The following is a 22,516-nucleotide window of genomic DNA, read 5'->3' as shown; positions in this document are numbered from 1 at the left end:
GGTGGTGTGAGAGCTGGTGCTCTAGAAAGCAGCAGTCAGGTGTAGCCCTCTTCCCCTTACAAGCCAATGAGTAGAACACAGAGAGGAGTCAGAGAAGCTTCCAGCCCTGTCCCCTTCCCTTCCCACTGCCCCCGCTCCTGCCCTCCTGACACTTGGACTGAGCACTGTAATTTGAGGGGCAGGTCTCCCGGAGGGGATGGAAGAGATTCCAAGGCTAGTCCCTCAGGTGACCTCAGAGATGCTTGTGTCGGCCGAGGAACAACTGGGTGCAAGGTCAGCTGAAGTGCTTCTCGTTTATTACTGAATATGATGGAGCGTCTTCGTTACAATCTCTGTGTCACATTAACTTGGGGTTTTTATTTCATGCGCTAAGGTAAAGTGTGAGCTGGAGATTTGTAAAGCCCAAGGCATTGACGGGTATGACGCAGAAATGCTCAGGCTTCCCAGGCTGGCTCCCCTCCCCCCACATTGTTTCTCTTCTCCACTTCTAAGATGAGAAGGAAGCTTGCTCAGGATTGGGCAGTTTAACTCAAGGAAGGTACTGGCAAGTGACACCTCAGTCACGAGGAGAGGGCTGAGGGGGAAGCAGAGGGAAATCACCACGTTCAGATATCGTTAGAGCCTTTCTGTTTGAAACGTATTTGCCTTCTCTCTGTCCTGCGTGTCTGATGGGGTCCAAATGATATTCTTTGTCAACCCCTGTTTCTGGAGTAGGATTCCCTGCTTCCAGGGGCTGTTCCTGCCTTAATCCCTCAGCAGCATATCCCCCCACTTGAAGGAACCCCCTGTGAAGCTGACTTCTTTCCTGTGCTGGCCACTCCTGGACGGGGTGAGAGGGGTCAGGAGCCAGAGCTTCCCTAGACCTGTGTGGGCATTCTCCGGAGGTGGGGGAGGGAGGGGGTCTCCCTCCAGCCCTTTTCCTGCCACCTACTTGTGTTTCCCCTCCTTTCCTTCAAGTTCCCAGTGGTTTGAAAGTCAATTTATGTCCGTCTTGAGTGATCTGAGCTGAAGGCGGAGGCAGCTGCATGCAGGATGGTGTACGTAATTCGCAGGGCCTGGTGGAAAATGAACACGGGGCCCCCTTGTTCAGATGCTATTCAGAATTTCAAGACGATGAAAGCAGAGTGTAACACCAAACCCGGGACACTTCTGAGTTCAGGGCCTCGTGTGACCACACAGGCCACACACCCGTCAAGCCAGACCTGACTGCGGGACCCTGTGGACTCCACAGGCCAGCTCTTCTGTCTCCCTTTAGACACGCCTTTGGTTTCCCTTCCGCCTCACTGAGTCCCTTGAACACTTCACTTTTAACAGAGCTGTTCCCGCCTGCCGGGGGTTTACTGTCTCCTACAGTAGAGGTGCCATCAGGGGCTCATCGCCCCTCTTCATTCCTTGTGTTGAGTTTACTCTTGGGCTTCGAGCATGAACTGTATTTTTATCAGCTGGTGGCGGGGCACATAAAGTCGTTAAAATATTCAGGAGCCATTGCATAGCTTGTAGTCCCCTAAAAATCCACGTCCATCCAGCCCAGCCGACTCCCTCCTCCACCTCACCACTTCAGGGCCAGCAGTAGTGGTTAAACCAGGCAGAAAACATCTCTGAAACAGAGGGATACGTCAGGGCAGAGCCAATGCAGGAAAAGGGCTTGCCAGCTGTGTGTGATTTGGGGGCACAGAGGCAGTCCTGTTTCTCTACCTCAAGGGCCTCAGAGGGGCCTGGAGGATCTTGGACCAAGTGGTCCTTGAGGATTTAGAGGGTTCTCTCTGGTACCAGTGCATAGAGACGGGACATGATGGGACATGATGGGACATGATGGGCCCAGTGATGACAGGCCTCCCTTCACCCCAATGATAGCACACCACACATGGTTCAAAGGGTGTCTGCTGGTCAACTACACAGTTCAGAAACTCAATCTGACGTCTCCTTGAGGGTGGATAAGGCTCCAGATATCTGGTCACACCATCAAACCCCATAAGAGAGGCGCTTGTAGCGTGAAATGCCAGCTGTGATAGAATACAGTTTAACTCTCCAGTGGGAGTTGGGCCTGGCACCGGAATTGGACTGGTCATCTGCAAAGGTCACTTCTTCCTGAGGAGCAGTTTCTCTCAGGAGGCCACAGGAGGTCAGAGGCTGCCTAGAAGGCAGTATGTATCATTTGAACAAAAAGAACGGGATGTTAAAGTATGTTTGTCAAACCTAGGTGGCCCCTCTCCATTCTTAGACATTCCTGAAATAAGAACAGGTGTCAGTCACCTCGATCAGGGGCCCTCTGTCCCCTGGCGAGTGCCAGAACATACTGCCAGGTTCTTCCTCTCTTTGTCCCCATCTCCCTGCAAAGTGCCACCTGCTTGGTGTCCTCTTCATACCATCACCCTTCTTCATTTCAAAGGAATTTCAGAGCATGTCTGAATTTACAGATTATGTAATGGGGCCCTGTGTATTTATAAACTAGCTCCAGATCCCACTGTGGGATAGGCCATCTCCAGATGGTGTCCTGTGGACTTTGCTTCTTACTCATGTTGTGCTGTATTCTTGGAAATCTGGCCCTGGGTAGGGGTTCCTGGGGTCTGAGAGTTGGGAGAGGAATAGAGGGCCATTTGCTCATCACCATGCAATTCACAGCCCTCAGAGAGGAGTGGATGGCTGGCTACACGGTGATGCTGGAGAACGGGCCCAGACAACTAAACCCGAGCTGTATTGCGGTAACAGGGAAGGGTTATTCCATTTATGTGACTGACATGGCTGGAAAAAAGAGGCAGACCTTGCTCCAGCCATATTCCAAGAGTTGACTCCATCTCCTTTACCCCAAAACTTGCCCCCCCCAAAAAAAAGGGAGAGTCTTTAAGTAACAGATTCTAATTTCCTGGGATTCTCACCACTAAAAATTCTTCCTAACATAAATCCCTCCCGCTGTGGCCACATGAACTGGTTCTCTCTGGCCCTGGCTCAGTGGAAACAGCTGTCCACAGCAAACAGAAACATTCGTTTACTGCGGGATTAGGCATTAACAATAGGATGGAAAATTCGAGGAGAGGAAAGGTTTCTGTTTTTTTTTTTTCTTATAAAAAAATTACTGCCCTTCTGGGTTCTTTTGCTATTGGCTTGACTTCTGGACTGCTTGCTTCTTGGAGCCAGCTGGAGTTTCTCCAGAGACCTGCGCCTGTAGACTTAAGCCATGTTTCAGAAATATGCTTCCCAGATCCTGCGTAAGCACGCAGGGGTTGATTTGGATGCTATCCTCGTAGCAGCCACACTCCATAATAGCAAAGAACCAGCTGCTGTCTTTGGGAAACCTGTCCAGGAAAAGTAGTCATCCAGAATTTCCGGGACAAATTCTCCTTTGAGATGGGTGAAGCCGGGAGCTGCCTATGTTATGAATCACCAGGTCATCTGCAGCCTGGCCCGAAGCAGAGGGCTGAAGGCTGAGGCAAGAACAGATAGAAAAGGATGAGGTCTCCCTGAAAAGGGTCCCCACCGCCTCTGCCAAATTGGCTCCATCTCCCCCCTCCAGCTCTTGGATGCTCCATCAGGGGAGAAACCCAGTGGGGACTTGTAGGGGCCCAGTGCTTGGGATCAGGGTTCTCAGGCTGGCATTGAGGGGGTTAAGGCAGTGACCAGATAGCAGCCTTTTGGCAGCAAAGCCCTCCTCAGCAGAAGGAAGGATATAGCTGTATGAACTGCCTGCTTAACAATGCCCCGCATGTCCCCAGGGGCCCGCCTGCAAATAGATTTCATCTTGCTTTCTCTTGTACTTTTCAAAGCTTCCTGTTTTCTCACGGTCCTTTTGGACAGTTTACAGTCTCTCTCTCCCTCCCTCCCTCTCTCTCCCTTTGAGGAAAGGAACACCCTTCTTATTAAAAGAGAGAGAGAGAGAGAGAAGGATGTAAGGGAAGGGCAGTTTAGCGGAGCCCATTCTCCGAGGCTGCAGCTCTTTGACCTTTCCTCTCAGAATAGGGAAACACAGGCTTCCTGGTGCATCGCAGTCTCAGTAGCGTGCCTCTTTCTGGCTTTGTGGGCCTCTGGCCCCAGCCCAGTGGTTGCCCACTGCCGTCACTCTGCCTCTGTGCACAGACACTTCTCTGTGACTCTGGCTGTCAGTGCTGCCTCTGGGACTCACAGGAAGTTGCCTGGACCCGGGAGGGAAGGGGCGTCAGGAGGCCAGAATTAGGAGCTTCTATGAAGATAAGGGGACAGGGCCTCTGCCAGCTGTTTAAAGGGCAGACAGAGGATCAGAGAGCCAGATAATAGGCTCCCCAAAGCCCGCAATCTAGGATGAATCTTCTCTTTCCATCCACATTACCAGGGCTGCGTCAGCCACACCTGCTTCCATTTCTCTTATGCCTCAAGTAACCTGGGAGGTATTTACTGAATACCTTAATATTGAGGTCCTTCCTTAATATTCCTTCCGCATAATTTGGTTTAAAAAGACAGTACCCTTATCCACAAAGAACTTGCCATTTCTAGAATGTAAAATGTACATGATAATGATAGTAATAAGAGCTAATATTTATTGAGCTCTTACTATTTGCCAATCCCTTTACCTGAATCAAAAACCTTCATAGGAGGGGCTTCCCTGGTGGCTCAGTGGTTAAGAATCCGTCTGCCAGTGCAGGGGACACGGGATCGAGCCCTGGTCCAAGAAGATCCTACATGCTGCGGAGCAACTAAGCCTATGCGCCACAACTACAGAGCCTGCGCTCTAGAGCCCATGAGCCACAACTACTGAAGCCCGCATGCCTAGAGCCCATGCTCCGCAACAAGAGAAGCCACTGCAGTGAGAAGCCCGTGCACCGCAACGAAGAGTAGCCCCCTCTCACTGAAACTAGAGAAAGCCCGCGTGCAGCAACGAAGACCCAACGCAGCCAAAAATAAATAAATAAAATAAATAAATTTATTAAAAAAAAAAAACCTTCATGGGAAACTAAGATTATCATCAACATTTTACAGAAGAGAAAATGGAGCAAGTTCTGTATCCTTCTGGGGTCTCCCCACTGCCTCTCTGCTCTGCCATCTCAAAGCCTAATGATCCATGCAACCCATTTTTAAAGGACAGTCCAAAACATTTGTTCCAATTTTCTATTACATTTTGAGGTCCATCTCTCTCTCTCTCTATTTATGTATTTATTTTTGGCTGCGTTGGGTCTTCGTTGCTGTGTGTGGGCTTTCTTTAGTTGCGGCGAGCAGGGGCTACTCTTCGTTGCAGTGCGTGGACTTCTCATTGCGGTGGCTTCTCTTGTTGCAGAGCACAGGCTCTAGGCGCAGGGGCTTCAGTAGTTGTGGCGCACGGGCTCAGTAGTTGTGGCTCGTGAGCTCTAGAGCACAGGCTCAGTAGTTGTGGCACATGGGCCTAGTTGCTCCGCGGCATGTGGGATCTTCCCAGACCAGGGCTCGATCCCATGTCCCCTGCATTGGCAGGTATAATCTTTTTTTTTTTTTAATATATTTAATTTGCCTATCTTATGACCTTATTACATATTAGAGATCTTAACTCTTTTTTTTTTTTTGAGCTCCTGACTTATTTATTTATTTATTTAAAAATTTTTTTTTTGGCTGTGTTGGGTCTTCGTTTCTATGCGAGGGCTTTCTCTAGTTGTGGCAAGCGGGGGCCGCTCTTAATCGCGGTGCGTGGGCCTTTCACTGTCGCGGCCTCTCTTGTTGCGGGGCACAGGCTCCAAACGCGCAGGCTCAGTAGTTGTGGCTCACGGGCCTAGTTGCTCTGCAGCATGTGGGATCTTCCCAGACCAGGGCTCGAACCCTGTCCCCTGCATTGGCAGGCAGATTCTCAACCACTGTGCCACCAGGGAAGTAAGCAACAGACTTCCACCTCTCTCTTTAAAAGTAGGTATAAAAGTGGGTATTGGTGGAAAAACTGATATTTAATGTCAGAAGCACACTAATACTGCTCATTAGAGCAACTGAGAGTTCAAACGGGCTGGACTGGTTGAGATGACCACCTGCAAGATGAAATCTGACTCCTTATCACTCCAGCAGCTAGCTGTACCAATACCCACCCTGCCTTTAATCTCCACAGACCTTGGCAGCAGGTGATTCAGCAAGTCTTGACTTGGGCAAGCTCTTAGCCGCATGTCTCATGATTAAAGGGGGCCTTGTAGATGACGGCTTTTCCCAGGAGAAGAAACTAGAGTTTTGATGCTCCATCCCAACTTTTCTTCCTTCCCGTCTACTCCTCTCCTCTACTACAAGGATTCTGCTTAGTGCTCACACTCAAACCCCACCTGAGGGTGCCATCTTTAATTGTCCCAATCCTCCTTCTGTGGCCCCTCTTCACTGATGGTGACTGAGAGACCTCTCCAAATTTCACAGACACAAATTATATCCATACATTTGTGTATAGTTATGTGAGGACAATCCTCTGAGAAGGATGAAGAGGCCAGGTGTTCTGGATAAGGACCAAAGGGCTTTGTGGAAGGGTCAGAGGCTGAGAGGAAGAAGCTAAGGGTACCAACCGCTGAGAAGTGAGTGGTGTCCAAGTACTTCAGGTCCTGAGTTAATTGTTTCTATCCTTCTGCCACTGAGGATTTTGGTTTGCAAACTAATGTGTATAGCTTTAAAGGGGGCACGAGAGAGAGTTGGTGATGGCTGCTTTGTGAAATTTTTGCATAAGGAAGTGATATTTTTCCTGACTTGGTTGTTTATTTCCTAACCATATAATTAGATATTCATTAAGTGTTACTATGTGTGTAGCCCTGTGCTTGATACTGGGGTTGGCCTTAGAGAAGAGGAAGGTAGTTCTTATGTTTCTGAATACTACCTGGGACACCTTTTAGTGCCCTAAACATCTTTCAGGGTTGACACATTATTGCTTAGCCCTGGGAAAGCTCTCCATTGGCTATCGGTAGGCTATCATAAACCATGAAGGGTAACTCTGGTATATAAAAATTAAATTTTATCAACAGCAACAAAATTAGTCTTCTTTACCAATCACACATCAGATAATATAGCTGACCAGCCATGTTCCACAGTGGATCTTCTTCCCTGAGGCTGTAGGCCTTGACTTCAGGAGACAACATCATTTATTAAAATGATAAAACATCCTAATGTCTCCATATACCACTAAAATGTCCCAGGAAGTTCAGTACTGAATGAATTGATCCAGAAAAGCATTAGAGTAGAAAACACACACTCAGCTGTGATGATCATAAAAGGTTGCTTTTCTGAGGCTGAGGAAGAATCTGGAAAATACCCAGCAGTAGCCCTCTTTATGTGTGCACATGTGTGTTGGGTGGAGGTAGGGTGACGGGGGACGGGAGCTGCGACCTCAGGCAGGTGAATTACAGGATCTGCTCTAACCCCAAAGTTACAGCAGTTGCAGCAGCAACAAGCAAGCAGTGGATCATTATCACAATAGTAATAGTTACTGTGCCTGTAGTTAAAGGTTGATTGAAGTGTCTGAAAATATTTAATGAGGAGACTTTATTCTTGTGTCAAAACAAAAACAAAAGGCACTCCACATATTCTTCAAGGTTAGGCTAAAATTTCATCTCCTTTATAAAACCCTTTCAGACCAATCCAGCTTCTAATACCTCAGCAACCACAGATGATAGCTAAAAGTGGAATATCACCCTCCACGGAAGTCACTGAAGGAAGAAGGCACCCATTTCTTCCTTCAGTTCTCTCTGTCTGGCCTACAGGACCATGAGACCCATCCAGGCTTGGACTAGTGCAGTGGCCTAATTGACCTTCCAACCTCTATCTCCCCTCCACCTACATGTCTTGTGCTTAACTACCCATGGCTTTTGCTGTTTTCAGATCTTCTGCTGCGATGTGCCTCACCCCTTCACTCACTCCACAGAGACTTACTAAGGAACTATCATGTGTCAAGCCTGGTGCTAGGCAGGGACTGTAGCCGAAAGGCAGGCAGAGCCTTCAGGGATGCTGCAGTCTAATGAAGGACTGTTCAGCTCAGCAAGTCCAGCAGCAGCATTGCTCCAAGTAATCAGAACTGTCCCATGAAACCAAATGAGATCTATCTTTTCCAGAATGACCCATGACTGGAAATACCTAATGTAGAAGCTCTAGATACAAATTTTTTTTTTCTTAGCCAGGATGGAGGACTGGATAAACTAAGCTAATGAAGAGAACTCCACCAGAACTCTCACACATGGGCAAAACTGAGCCACAGGCTGATGTATCTTTATAAATTGTCTCGGTTGAGAATAAAGAGAAAGCAAGTATCCATACTTTCCCCTAAATTAGACCCACTCTCTCACCTTTTCCCCTCTTGGGTCACCTTTTCCAAATGAATGTGGTGAGGGGTGCTCTGAATACTCAGTGTGGGGTACCAGTATGCTGAGTTCATTCTCGCTAGTAAGGAAGTAAAAAGGGAAAAAGTACGTAAAACCCCCAAAGAGGAATCATTTAAAAATACAGAACCAGCCGTTTATTATCCATGCATGGATTATCTGTGACAAATCTGTAATCCCAGGATGGCTTCCTCTTACTGCCCCGCATTCTTTTAGGCTAATCTCCCAAGGTCACAGTTGTTAGGTGTACCCATTCTTCCAAGTTCAGCTCAGCTCTCACCTCCATAGCCACCTGAAGAAAACACTGTCTTCATTAATAAAAGTTCAACCCAGAACCTCCACGATGGCCCTGAAAACATCTCTTGGTGAGAAAGGAGACCGGTGTCAGCTTCGGAGGATGCCGTACCTGGCATCCTCTCTCTGGGCACCTCTTGCTTCATATCACTACCCTCATGACATGGGCCTCTGAGGGTGGGAAGGGAAAAGGGAAGGAGAATTTTCCTCCCTTAATGCTCTGGTCCCAGCACAGACACAGAACCCTCCTTTGCATTCCTCACAGCACAGTCAAGGAAGAGCTGGAGTTTCCAAACCCTGCTCTGCTGAAGCTTGGGGACAAGAAAAGCAAGGGAAGCACCCCAGAACAACTGCTTCTGTCTTACACCATCTGCATCTGCACACATTGCCTTTGAAAAGGCAGTTCTGTTCTTCCCAAAGGAGCTGGAGAACCACTGCTGTGGCCCATCATGTATTTGCAATTTGATGGAAATAGAAATTTTAAAAAAGTGAATAAAACATGTTTGCTTTTTGTATACCTAGGATGATATTTTCAGTACTTCAGATCTCTACCCAGAGAAAAGACACACTCCTTCCTTTTAACTCTGAAATCCATCCCCAAAGTTAGCAAATTTAAAAATTAGAAAAGCATTGCCTGAGATAGTCTAACAGAAGAGTTGTATTGGGGGGACACAGTATGATGTGGTGATTGACGGTGTGGCCTCTGGTGGCCGAGGATCTGAGTTTATTATCCCAGCTCCAGCTGTGTGCCTTGGCCAGTCTTTACTCTTAATCCCTCAGTTTGTCCATCTGTAAAATAGGGATGAGAACAGCACCCATCTCATAGGACTGATGTGGGTTAAATGAGATATTCCATGGCAGACTTGGGACGGTGCCTTCCATATTGTAAACGCTCCATAAATATTAAACAAGTCATCGTATCCTTATCATTCACGTGAAGCACACTTTGAGCAATTGCTTTCAGAGCAGCTTTTCTCCTTTCCAAAAGGTTGTGTTCAAAAGAAGCTTTAATAGCTTTGCAATTTTTACCTTGAGTTTAAAAATCCCAATACAACAGGAATAAAATCTCATGAATCCATCCCTACCTGTTCCACCTCTGAGCCTGGGCTCAATCCAGCCCCTCCTTGACTTCCATGGGGACAGTTTCTTTGGAAGCAACTTAAAAATGCCAAGATCCAAACAAAGTAGCAACACATCCATCCTCACACAGGCCTGGGTGTGGTCACCTGGGCAGGGTCCCCGCCTTTGAGTAACCTGTGTTCTCTTCATCACTGTCTTCACAGCTGTGCGGGAAGGAATTCAACCGGATGCACAACCTAATGGGCCACATGCACCTGCACTCTGACAGCAAACCCTTCAAGTGCCTCTACTGCCCCAGCAAGTTCACCCTGAAGGGGAACCTGACACGCCACATGAAAGTGAAGCATGGGGTCATGGAGCGGGGCCTCCATTCTCAAGGTAATCACCCTTCCAGGCCCGTGAGTAACAAATGGGAGCTGAACTTGTCTTTAGGGAGCTTTACATTGGGGGGTTATTCTTACCGTCATAAAAGGGAGCATAATTTTCAAGACCACAGCAGAGTAGCAGGAGGAGGTTGGCAGTGTTACTATAACAAACGTAAAGCTGATATCTGAAGGTAGTAAGTAAAAGTGAATTTTAGGGAGTAGATTAGAATATCATAATGATGCCAGTCGGTACCACTATTAGTTCTTTGTTCCAGACCCTGCAGCAGGTGCGTGGTCTCTGTGAATCTTTATAGTAACTCCAGGCTGGAGGAACTTCTGTTATGAGGCTTTGAAATATTAACTTGCTCAACTGAAAAGTAGCAGACCGAGAATTTGAACACAGACCTTTCTGACTCTAAAGCCTTATGGTATCCTCTTTATCGCACTGCTGTTAAGGGGCAGGTCTGCAAGTTCTGCTGTCAGCAGAAGTGTGTCTGTAGCAGGCTGGGTCTCGTCTATCTGTTCACAACCAGAAACTCGCAAGGACAGTTTTCCTGTCTGGTAGGGCTGATTGGCTCATAGGCAGAGCACTGAGTCTCCCTAGCTGAGTCCTAACTGAACTGATGAAAGTTTCTGCCTCCTTCATCTTCTCGGTCCCTTCCTTAGCAGTGAAGAGTTTATGTTCCACATGTACTGGGTTCAGTAGGTTGTCCTTCAATAAATGGGCAGTAAATGCTCTCTGTCCAATGCAGTATGCTATATGCCATGGCAGATACGAGGGGAATGAGACCATCTTCATTCGCCCTCTGGGAGGTCTGTGTGTGGGGAGAGAAGACACACATATATGTAACTTACAATATCATGTTAACTGGCTGACATGTTCTGATTCACATATGATCCAAGCACAGGGTGATGCACTTAGATATTATTGCTCGTCCCCAATATTCCACAAAGTAGACTGTGTTATTCTCATTTTATGTAAATGGAGACCAAGGCCAAGAGGTGTTACATAAACTGCTCAAGGTCAAGCAGCAAGTCTGAAGGCAGAACTGAGATTCTAACTCAAGAATTTCTGGCTCAAGCCAGTGCTTACTGCACTGGGTAAAAACATGGGGTGGTTTGTTCACGTTTGCTGCTTCTCCCACCCCTTTACAAAAGAGGTGGTTGACTAGCCACCCGTATTCATGAATAGGATGCACGCGTGCACGCCCAGCATGAAACAAAATGATTGTAGCTTTCAGATTTCTCAAACGCCCACTGAGTTTATGGTGACTCCTGGTTGAGAGGAAACTGTGATCATCATAAAACAAGGCCTGGAGTTTGTACAAAAGCCCTGAAAAAATTCTGGTTAAAAAACAAAAGCACTTTATTTCGCTGAGAATGTTCTTTTTCTGAATCATTCTTTGCATCTCTAGTTGCCTGAGCTACTTCCCAAGCTAGGCCTGGATTTTTCCAGAATAGGTGAAGTATGCTCAGTCACCAGGGCTAGAGACATAGAAGGAGATGAGGAGACAGTCCTCCATCTGAAAGCCTGACTTGGTCACCAGGACTTACCCCATATGGATACTCATATCCTAACAGGCACCTAAAGACCATCATCCTTCTGGAAAAATCAAGAGCATCACCGTATATCAGAGAGTTGCTTTGAAAGTTTTTAACAGACTTTCAGCAATTTTAATGTTTTCAACTACAAAAGGTGTTAGCATTTCTCCACTCTAGGTTTTGAAATGGCTCAAAAATCAAGACCCAGATTAAAAAGATCCTCCCTGTGCCCCTGACAAGATTAAAGCTACAGACAGCTTCACCGCCTGACCCCACCATAAAGCAGGCAGCACTGGACATCGGCTTTCTTTGTGCATCCCCACCCCAGAAGCCTGCTTCCCCCTGTGCAGCAGGGTCTGGCCGCACCCCAGCCCCCTCCCTCCTATCCCTCTCTTCAGTCCTCCCCGCCTGGTCCTCAGGGCCTGGCTGCTGGCTTACCACGGGCAGACAGCTCCAAGATCAAATCAGGTGGAGCCCTACCACATGCCTGTTGGCTGCGGGAAAGTCCATCCCTACAAGGGCCTTCAAACTGAGACTAAAAATGAGACCCTCATCACTGTGCCCAACAGCAAGGACCCTTGTGGTGGGACACAAGGGCTTTTGAGCTCCTCAGAGGACCTTCCTGCGCCCTCCCTACTCTGTCTATGCTTAGGGGGCCCAGTTATGGGGTGGCCCCCTTGGTCCCAAATGGAATATCTGGGGGGTTTTTCAAGATGAAAATATCTTTATTATTGTTTTCTTTTTTTTCTTATGGTACAATATGTGCTCACTGTTAAAATAAAAAGAAATATATTTGAAGTGAAAAGGGAAATGTAAAAATCACCTCATAGTTAATCATTTTTGAGATTTTTGGCATATGTCCTTCCAGATATTTTTTGATATATAAAATAGAATCTACACTATTAATATATATGATAAATAATATATATGATAAATACATATTTCTTTTACTTAAAGTATATAGAGAATACCTTTTATGGTCAGTAATAGGTCTCTACATCTTCCACACATAGAAGTACCTTCTACACACATAATACCTTCATTGTATGGAGGTACTATTATTTATTTAAACAAACCTCTATTGTTAAATTGATCATTGTTTTCACAGTCTCACTATTAAAAGCGTGGTGATGAGCATCCTTACATATACATTTTGTGCATCTGCCAGACTATTTTCATAGTTCAAATTCTCAGTAGTGTAACTGCTAAGTCAAAGGTGTGCTTATTTTTAAAGCTTTTCTTGCATGTTGCCAAATTCCCCTGAAAGGAGTCCTACCGATGTAGACTCCATCTGTGACAAGGCCCATCTCTCTACAGCCTTCCTGGGGATTTATCTATTTCTAAAATGCAAAAGCAAGCTACACTAACCGGCCCTGGGTTCCACCCAGCGACCTGAACGCTTCCCGGGGCCTGAACGTGCCTTTGCTCCGGCAGGTTTTGGAAGGGGGAGAATTGCCCTGGCGCAGACGGCGGGGGGCCTGAGGAGCCTGGAGCAGGAGGAGCCCTTCGACCTGTCCCAGAAGCGCCGCGCCAAGGGGCCGGCCTTCCAGTCGGACGGGGAGAGCGCCAGGGGCAGCTCCTGCCACGAGGAGGAGGACGACGACAACTGCTACGACGTGGAGCGGGACAGCCCGGGCCTCGGCCCCCGCCGCCCGCCGCTCTGCGCGCCCCAGGACCTGTCCGCCAAGCCCGAGCCGGGCCCCAGGGCGGACGCGCAGGCGGAGGGGGACGCGCCGCCAGGGGACCTCCAGCCGAAGAGCCGGGACAGCCCCGGGCCCGAGGGCGGCCGGGAGAGAGAGTTTGCCCGCAGAGACGAGTGTCCCGGCCTCCGGGCCCTGCAGAGCGCTCGGCGGGGCCCCTCCTTTTCTGATTACTTGTACTTCAAGCACAGAGATGAGAGTTTAAAAGAATTACTGGAGAGGAAAATGGAAAAACAAGCAGTGCTTTTAGGGATCTAAGTGGACGGTTGAAAAATTACACTTGGAAAATAAGCACTAGTCTGTGCAAGTACAGCTTTCCGCACGAGCTCTCATTTGCTGGAGACCGGAGAAGGGCACGAATCTTTACAAATGGCTCAGACTAAATGAGCAGGGGCGTCCTCAGTCATGTAAATGCTTCTCAGGTCATGCATTGGGCCCTTGATTTTTAACACACATGCAAGGTCTTCTTCAATGTTATTTCATGGATCTCCAGTGTAATAAACCGTACATATTCTTCTAGACATCTAACTGTAAGCTGATGCTGAGGTGCTTTTAGAAATTATATTTTCCATTGACTAATACGGTAAATTTCTTTCTAGTTGCAAAAATATGGTGCTTGACATGTTACCTTATTAATGACTCTTTAGTTGAATGTGTAAAAGGTATAATGTTTTTCCAGATAGATGAAAATATTAGTAGTTGTATATATTTTAAAACTTGCTTCATTAAATAATCAAAAAACGCCAGAAATGACACAGGAGGGTGAGTTATTGAAGAGGATGTTCTCAAGTAGTTGCTGCAGATGTAAGATAACATTTCAAGAGGATAAGAAGAATTTTGGCTAAGGAAAAACCAGCAATACTTAGATTCCTGCCTGGGTCTGCCTCGTTTGGCTTCTGCTACGTTCATCAGATGTGGCATTTGGAGCATATTTTTAGATGGTCCGACGGTGCTCAGCGTCTGCAGGCTAACCCCGTGTCCTGAGCAGAGCTCCCTCCTGGAGACCTTGCTCGAGGCTTCATGCCCCATAAAGCAGCTGCAGGAAGAGTTGTCACCCCATGAGCAGTGGATTTCTCCTCAGTGCTGGAGCTGGGGGTGGGGGGGAGGAATTCTCCCTGAAATTTAAGCTCTAACTTATTTAGAGTATTAGAATAACCATCAGCTAATCACTAGTAAAGGAGTTTCTGGGCTGTATTCTCAATGCTACCTGAACATTAGAATCATCTCAGGGAGCCTTTTAAAACATGCCAATGCTGGGCCCTGACCGATTTAATTGGTCTAGAGTGGAGCTCTAGCACCGGTTATTTTCCAAGTTACCCCAGATGATTCTTATGTGCAGGCAGGGTTGAGAAAGATTGACTAGGCTAAAATAGTGGCTCCCAAGACCCCCTCCCAGGGACTCCATAAATATTTCAGCTTCTGGCTTTAGACTCATTAAGATAGAAAGCAGGAGACCTTGAAATCATACTGCTGACTTAGGCCTTCTTACATGTTCTGTAAGAGCCTCACGAGAGGAAACGCACACACACACACACACACACACACACACTGTATAAACACACACTTTTTGTACTAGAAATGATGCCTGTGATGCTTATGGTCACTTAATGTTTAAAAATACATAGCCAGCCTATAGTGACTAATTATTTCTTCCTAGATGCGTGAATCACGAGTCCAGTGAGTGGTAGTGACTGTAAAGGGTGGGTCGAGCCCCGCAGGTAGGCTTCCCTTAGGCACCGGCATCTGACAAATAAAGCAGTGCTGACAGGATGTCACATATGTGTGACTGACCATAAGCAGTGACCCTCTGGTACTGTGTCTGTGTTTATGTAAAAACTGTCCCTTGGTAGTTGCAACTCGTATTTGTAGAGCTAGGTACTGTTTATTATTTGCTTCTTCTCCTCCCAAAGTTACCAGTACATTTCTTTAGACGACCCGGCCCATCTCTGCCTGTGGGATGCTGGCTTTTTCTCTTGGCCAAGGTGCTTCGCCGTCAGCCTCATCTAGTTCTCATCAGTCACACGTGCGCTTTGTCAATCCCTGATGCGTTCCTCCCGCTGCCTTGCTTAAGGCTCCTTCGTCCAGCCTCACCACCACTACTACGTGCCAAAGCTGCTTGGGTTGGCTACTGCCATCTGTGCCCCAAGGTCAGAGCACCTGCAGAGGGGATGGTGAAGGGAAGAGTGTGGTTTTCTGCGGTTACCAGCACGACTCTGGGCCAAGAACCCATCCAGATCTTCATAGGGGCAGTTTGCCTTCCACCCATTATTATTAATACAGTTCATCAGTGCCTCTGATGACATCACTCTGGGGCTGGCAGAGTGTCCTGTGAGGCCTCCTCCTAGGGTCCTGTTACATATTCATTGTTTCAGCAGCAAGGTGTTGAGGACCTGCTACAAAGACTGCAGATTTCCAGTTTGTTCTGGGTGTGCTGAGCTGGAATAGGAACTAGAAAATCTAGAGTAGCAAGCTGTAGACTTTTCCACCCAAAGCGAATCATGTGGGAGTGTTTGAGGAACAAGTTAATGTTGAGATGGAAAGAGTATGGTCTAGAATGCTGGTTTCCACATTGTGTGCTGAGAAGCAAAAGGCCCCTCTTAGGCCCTTCTAGAGCTGCTAGGGGAGGGAAAATTCTCAACCCACATTCCCCACTTCACTCAGAGCTGCTCAAATTCCATCTGTTTTATGTTAGCCTTCCAAGTAAAATATCATTTGGAGGAAGAGAAAAGGGTCTAGGAAAAGTCATAAAAAATTGTTATGGAATGTATTCTAAAGCCTGTTTTTCATTCTTGACTCTGGATGTGAGAGACTTCGTTAGATATAACCCACTGGTTCATATGCATTGACCTTCTGAGAACCAAGGCTAAAACCTTGGTTTTGTATGTGACCAACATCCTGGTTGGCCTGGGACAACCTGGGTTTATACCTGTTGTCCCCAGGTAGTTACTAAGAGTGTCACCTTAACTCTCAAAAGTGTTCCAGTTTGGGTGATAAATTATATGGGCACCCTGTGCATTAAGTGCAGAGCTAAGGGAAGGGTTGGCCAACCTTGCCTAGAGCTAATTAACCAGAATGCAAGTCTGAAAGAGAAGCCATGAGGCCATCCTCAAGAGAATTAAGGGATGAAACCATCCAAGGTCATCAGCAATCCCAGGACCAAGATAGCATGAAATCCATCACATTGTGACACTCTGAAAATAGGTCACTACCAAATGCTTTCCAGGCTTTTGACCACTGTCTTTGAACCAACCAACTGACCCAGCCAACTGGCATATTTTTCTGTTATCCTTTTTATTCCGGCCTATGATTACCCCCTCTTGTTGCCTTTCAACTCGTTCTCTCTTTTTAAAAATTTGACTCCCCACTGGCCATGAGACTGAGGCTGACTTTCCATGACCCCAGAAGGGTAACTGGTATATTTGTATATGAGTAGTTACATGAGACAGCCCAATGTGCATACTGTATTTATTAAGCCCTGAGGGCGTTTAATAAAATATTAACATCGTGTTTTGAATTATGATCTTTGTCTGCTTTGCTGGAACAAAATGTAACAGAGCTAACATTTAAAATCCTTCACATATTTGGACAACATTACACCAAATGTTGATTTTGTACAGAATTCTGGCTTGCTATTTAAAAATAAAACTCGAAGTGTGTAGCAACCCAAGTTGTGAATATTGCTTTCTGATTCAGTGAAAAAGCAGTTTACCTGAAAATAGCATGTAACCTATATTTTGTTAATTTAAGCAAATAAAGACGTGTTGAAAAAACTGAGTTAATTATTTGTGAATACCTGAAATTTTGCAAGAAAGCTGCTACTGTCAACGTCTTACTTCTGCCCTCAGACGCTCTGCCAGAGCACTTCCTACTGGTGGGCGTCTTGGCCCCAGGGAGACACGGGTGATGTCTCCCTCCCTCAAGGCTTCAAAAAGGATTAATGAACTTCAGCTCATCAGCAGGCAGGTGACATCTTCCTCATGCTCTTCTCTCCTATTCAGAAAAATTAGTTCTGGAAGGGTGTCATGGAGAAGTGGGAGGTTAGAGGCAGGATTACTTTATTCTGCGTCAAGTTCTTTGTACAATATATGTTCTCGTGGGCAAGAGCACAGATTCTGGTGCCAGGTTCCTGGATTCAAAGCCCAGCTCTCTCACTTCCAGTCTTTGGGACCTGAGACCAGTTTGTGAGCATCTCTCTGTGCCTCAGTCTCCTCATCTGTAAAATGGGGCCCGGCACAGCACCTTCTCACCAGATTGTTTTGTGGGTTAAATGAGTTAGTATATGAAGACACTCCTGTGCCGGGCTCACAGTGTACGCCTTGTAAGACGTAGCCATCATTATTACCATCAGTGAATTGGCCAGAAAACTGAACGCTCAGCTCTCTCTCTTCAACAGAGCACTCGCAAAGCTCTGTCGGCATGGGAAGCTGTCCATTTCCCAGGAAGCTTCCCTTTTAAATGTTATATGCTGTTATTTGCCAAGCACTGTGCCAGGTGACTTACACACTCGATCTCATTTAAGCCTCATGCAACCCTGAGAGGCAAAGGTTGCTATCTCCATTTTACTGATGAGCAAATGGAGGGTCAGGAGAGTGAAATGACTTGCTCCAAATTACCTAGTTAGCAAGTTCCTCCTTTGCCCTCCGAGCATATAGCCTGTAGCAGGTTGGGTTCTCTGGAAGTAGATGCTGAGACAGATTTGGGTGTAAGATGTTTATTAGGGATCAGTACCAGTGAAAACAAGGGGGAGGAAAGAAGATTGAGCAAAGAGAAGCCAGACTATAATGCATGCCCGACCAAGCCTCACCCAACATGGTGGGCAGCTCCGGGGCAAGGTCTGCCCATCAGAGCTGTGCCACACTGGGCAGAGACGTCCAGGCCTTTGCGCACCTGCCTTGCTCAGTCACCAGATGTGAGCTGCCCAGGAAGAGTGTGACCTCAGGAAGGTGTGACCCTGCAGCGGGGACAGACCCTGAGGGGGTCAGGGAGCTGGTGGCTGGAGGTGTCTGCTGACTGCATTCCCCACAGCTCCGCACAAGGCCGGCTTTGAAGAGAGACTGGGTCACTCATCTCTGCGTCTGCCGCAGCCCACCTTTTGCATCACTCCAATCCACTTCTTCACATACACTCACAGAATATCTTCTCCAGGATTCCAGTGGGCCTCTCTCCCTGAGGGAAAACTAAGAAAAGGGAGAGTAGTGGATAAACTTCAGCCCCATCGCTGCAATTAGTCTAAGAGACACACTGATGTTCATTTTCTCCTTCCTCCGTTACCTGTCTAGATCCCTCTCTGCCAGGCTCAGTGGCTTTCCAGGTGACTTGACCCAGACCCTCATCTCCAAAGGGTCTGAGCCTTGGTCATCATGTTGCCCTGGACCGAATGGTTTTGTCCTCCCCACCCTCCCGCCCCTTAAGCCTTAACCCCTAGTGAGATGGTATTTGGAGGTAGGACTCTTGGGAGATAATTAGGTTTAGATAAATTCATGAGGATGGGACCCCCATGATGGGATAGCTAAGATGAGAGTCTTCTCTCTCTACAATGTAAGGACACAGCAAGAAGGTGGCTATCTGCAAACTAGGAGGAGGGTCCTCACCAGACACAGGAGCTGCTGGCACCTGATCTCAGACTTCCCGACCTCCAGAACTGTGAGAAATCAACGTTTGTTGTGTAAGCCACTCAGTCTGTGCCCAAACAGACTAAGACAGATGTCCTTCTCAGAATGGAGTTGCTGTACCTGTTTATTTACAGTCACAGGTGGGGAAGGAAATACCAAAAGAACCCTAAGTGGGTTCCACGTGTATTCTTCCCTGACCCCTTGTGTGACAACAGCTTTACTCTCTCCTGATGATCAGGTCATTTACCTCTGCCAAGATGGTGACTCCTTTCCTCATCTGCTGGTCCCTGGAAGCAAGGACTAAAAAGTGCCCAGGCGACAGACATGGCTTATCATTCAATGGTCCTCTTGCTATGCCCCAGGTGGAAGTGTACCATCTTTGAGGAGGAGAATTGCTAATCCTGCAGAGCTCAGTGCCACAGGGACGAGAAATACTAAGTCTCCCAGCATGTCACTATGAGTGAAGGGAAGTAGGGCCACTCCTGCTTCCAGCCTTCATCCCTGGACCCATGCGTTCTTCCTGTTGAGGACATAGGACCATATAAAAGTCTTTGATTCAATGCATGCACTGGAAGGTGACACCCCATCCTTGTGGAGTATTTCCTCCAAGAAGAGCTCTAGGGAGCTAGCCACTTCTGGGTGGTGTGTATGTGATATGACCAATAGATCCTGTGGTCATAGGCCCACCTCTCACCTCATTTACTGTAATGTGAATGCTATGGTTTGATGTGATATTATATAGGATTCTGTGCCAATAGAACAAACACTCCATAACCCTACCCCTTGCATAGTAGTGCTGGCTGAGGTCCTACCAGCAGAAAGGGCAAGCCTACATCTGAAGTACTATGCATCTATTCCTGAGGCAAAGACCTACTGGCTCTTCAAGTCAAAAGGGACTCGATATAGTCAACTTCTCACCAAGTGACTAATTGGTCTTCTTGAGCAACGGTGCCATATTGGAAGCTCAGCATCAGTCTTCATTGCTGGTATGTTGGATATTCAGCAATAGATCAGCCTTGGTAAATGCAATTCATGCTGTTGTGCTCACGTGTAGCCTCCATCTCTGCCACTGTGGCCACTTCATTCATATGCTCTTTGTTACAGCACTGGAGTGGCTGTTGACAGAGAGCTGAAGTCAACTGGCAAGGTCACTTGTCTGTCTCACTGTTTAATGTTCATCCATGGTGGATGCTATCTGATGGGTGTTAGCATGTGATACAAAGATTTTCATACTTTGTGTTCACTCCCATATGTCTATCCACACACCTCTACTCTAGATAGACAATAATAGTGAATATCTACTTTAATTAGAGTGGTCAGGGAGTGACATTTAATTTGAGAACTGAAGGATGGAAAGACCCAGCCATGGAGAAAACAAAGGGAAGAGCATTTCAGGCAGAGCAGACAGCATCTGCAAAGGTCTGTGATTTACGGGAACATGGCCAAGGAGAGAAGGACAGTGCGGAGAACACAGCAGGAGAGGGAGGGAGATGCAAGGTGAGGCCGACACGGAAAGCCACTGCGCGTGGGTGTGAAATAATGAGATTTACATTTTCTAAAACTCATCTGACTATCGTGTGAACGGTGGGTTGGGAGGAAGCCAGGATGATGCTGGGAGACCATTAGGAGGCAGTTTTTTTTGCCCATGTCAAAGAGCTTTATTCCTATGTTTTCTTCTAGAAGTTTCATGGTTTCAGGTCTTACATTTAATTCTTTTTTTTTTAACATCTTTATTGGAGTATAATTGCTCTACAATGGTGTGTTAGTTTCTGCTTTATAACAAAGTGAATCAGCTATACATATACATATATCCCCATATCTCCTCCCTCTTGCGTCTCCCTCCCACCCTTCCTATCCCACCCCTCTAGGTGGTCACAAAGCACCGAGCTCATCTCCCTGTGCTATGTGGCTGCTTCCCACTAGCTATCTATTTTACATTTGGTAGTGTATATATGTCCATGCCACTCTCTCCCTTCGTCCCAGCTTACCCTTCCCCCTCCCCGTGTCCTCAAGTCCATTCTCTACGTCTGCGTAAGAGGCAGTTTTAATAGTCTGTAGAAGATAATATTGGCCTGGATTTAAAAGGTAGCAAAGAGGAAGTTAGAAATGGATGGTTCCAAATCTGTTTTGGAGGTCCAATTGACTTGTTCTGCTTAAAGCAAATTTTAATTTTAATAACAAGATAAACACATATTTTTCTAAGTACAAAATAGAATGCCACTTGATATAAAGTCCCTCTCCTCACATAATGACAGAAAGGATGAATTAGATTTTTATAGCTATCATAAAACCCATGATCTTTACTCTATTGGCAAGAGCATGTTTGCCAAGTAATATATGTAAAAGTAAGTCCATCTGGTTTCTCTCAGTTTTGTTCTGGGTTATGATTGGTGAAAAAGAAAATAGTCGAGACTGAAAAAAGCAGTGAACCTTATTACACGGATCCTGGGAAGAAATGGCAGCAGTGAAGAGAAAGGGACACAGAGTTAGAACTCAGTAAACCAAGGGAAGGAGGCTAGAACTCCAAGACTGTAAGGTGAGGCTCAGAGTCCTTTTCATCTCCCCAGGCCCTCGGGACGTCTCTGATCCAGCCAGTAAAATAATACATGTTCATGATAATGGATTTGCACAGTCAAAGAACAGTGCATCCTCTCTACCATATTTACTAACTAAATGTACTCCAAATCCACTTTCATTTTAAACTATTCAATTCTCAAAGGGTGGTAGTCCAGTTATCTGGAAAATTTTATCCAGTACACACATTATTTTGCAACACTGCAGAATAAACAAGATGTTGTCATATTTTGCGTCCCAAAGTGAATTGGTCCATTGCACCACAGACAGTACCTTAAGAAGAAATAAAAAACAAAAATGTGTGGCAGGAGTCCGTCCCTGCCCTTAAGGAACACACAGTTCTTACAGGCCTATGGAGGGTGGCAGGAACAGGGTTTTTCAAATCTCCGTATCCAAATCTCCAAAGCCTTACAGCTAAAAACTGTCTTCCCTGTAAAAACCCAGGTGCGCACGCAGCCTGGTTCCCTGAAGCCCCATGGCATTTCATTTTTGCACAGCAGCCCTGAGCCAAGAGTAACTTCCAGTCCCATTAGGAGCTTGCTCTGCAAGCGGAGGAAGAGGAGCTCATTTGAGAGCTGGGGAGTGACCCTTACAGGGTCTCTGGGGACCCAGTATCAGTGGCGCTCACTGTTTCCTCTTCCCTGGATGCAACAATATATTAAGAGAGAAAAAAAAGGAGGTTGGCTCTTTTCATGATTTTCCTTTTTAATTTTTGTTGAAAATGGAACTGTGTTCTCTTGAGCCTTCAAACAAATGGAGGGGAAGTGGAAGCCCAAAAGTTTCTCTTAGGTTCCCCGGAGAGGGTGTCTGTGTTTGTAGTGTGATGTGGGAAAAGTCCTTGTGTATCTGCTGCATTGTCACGTCGTACCAGAGTGATTTGCAGTAGGAAGTGTGGGATGAATACCATTTCAATGTAAGAGAAAGTGATGGAGCCACAGTCTTTGAATCAAAGATCTCAATTTGCCCTTCATCTCCAAGACGTACTTCCGCTGACCTCCGCCCCTCATCTTTATTAGATGATGAAAGAAACACAAGAACACTCTCTGAACTTGACCCAAACAATAAGTCCAGCCAGAAATCCTTGC

At 46.6% G+C, this 22,516-nt stretch overlaps 1 protein-coding gene across 2 annotated transcripts in view; it reads left to right on the top strand.

The window, feature by feature from the left end:
- ZNF366 (zinc finger protein 366) overlaps nucleotides 1–17,009 on the top strand; it is a 67,234-nt gene extending 50,225 nt beyond the window's left edge. For both annotated transcript variants that reach the window (XM_036849366.1, XM_036849364.1), the window contains 2 exons: nucleotides 9,842–10,016; nucleotides 12,980–17,009. In XM_036849366.1, coding sequence (XP_036705261.1) covers nucleotides 9,842–10,016; nucleotides 12,980–13,503 — 699 coding nt within the window. In that variant the 3' untranslated portion in view covers nucleotides 13,504–17,009. The remainder of the gene's footprint in view (nucleotides 1–9,841; nucleotides 10,017–12,979) is intronic.
- Nucleotides 17,010–22,516: the final 5,507 nt, after the last annotated feature.

The sequence above is a fragment of the Balaenoptera musculus genome, chromosome 3 (assembly GCF_009873245.2).
Source record: "Balaenoptera musculus isolate JJ_BM4_2016_0621 chromosome 3, mBalMus1.pri.v3, whole genome shotgun sequence".
NCBI classification, from domain to species: Eukaryota; Metazoa; Chordata; class Mammalia; order Artiodactyla; family Balaenopteridae; genus Balaenoptera; species Balaenoptera musculus.
The sequence above is the reverse complement of the archived record's forward strand: the minus strand, read 5'-3'. Positions and strand labels throughout refer to the sequence as shown.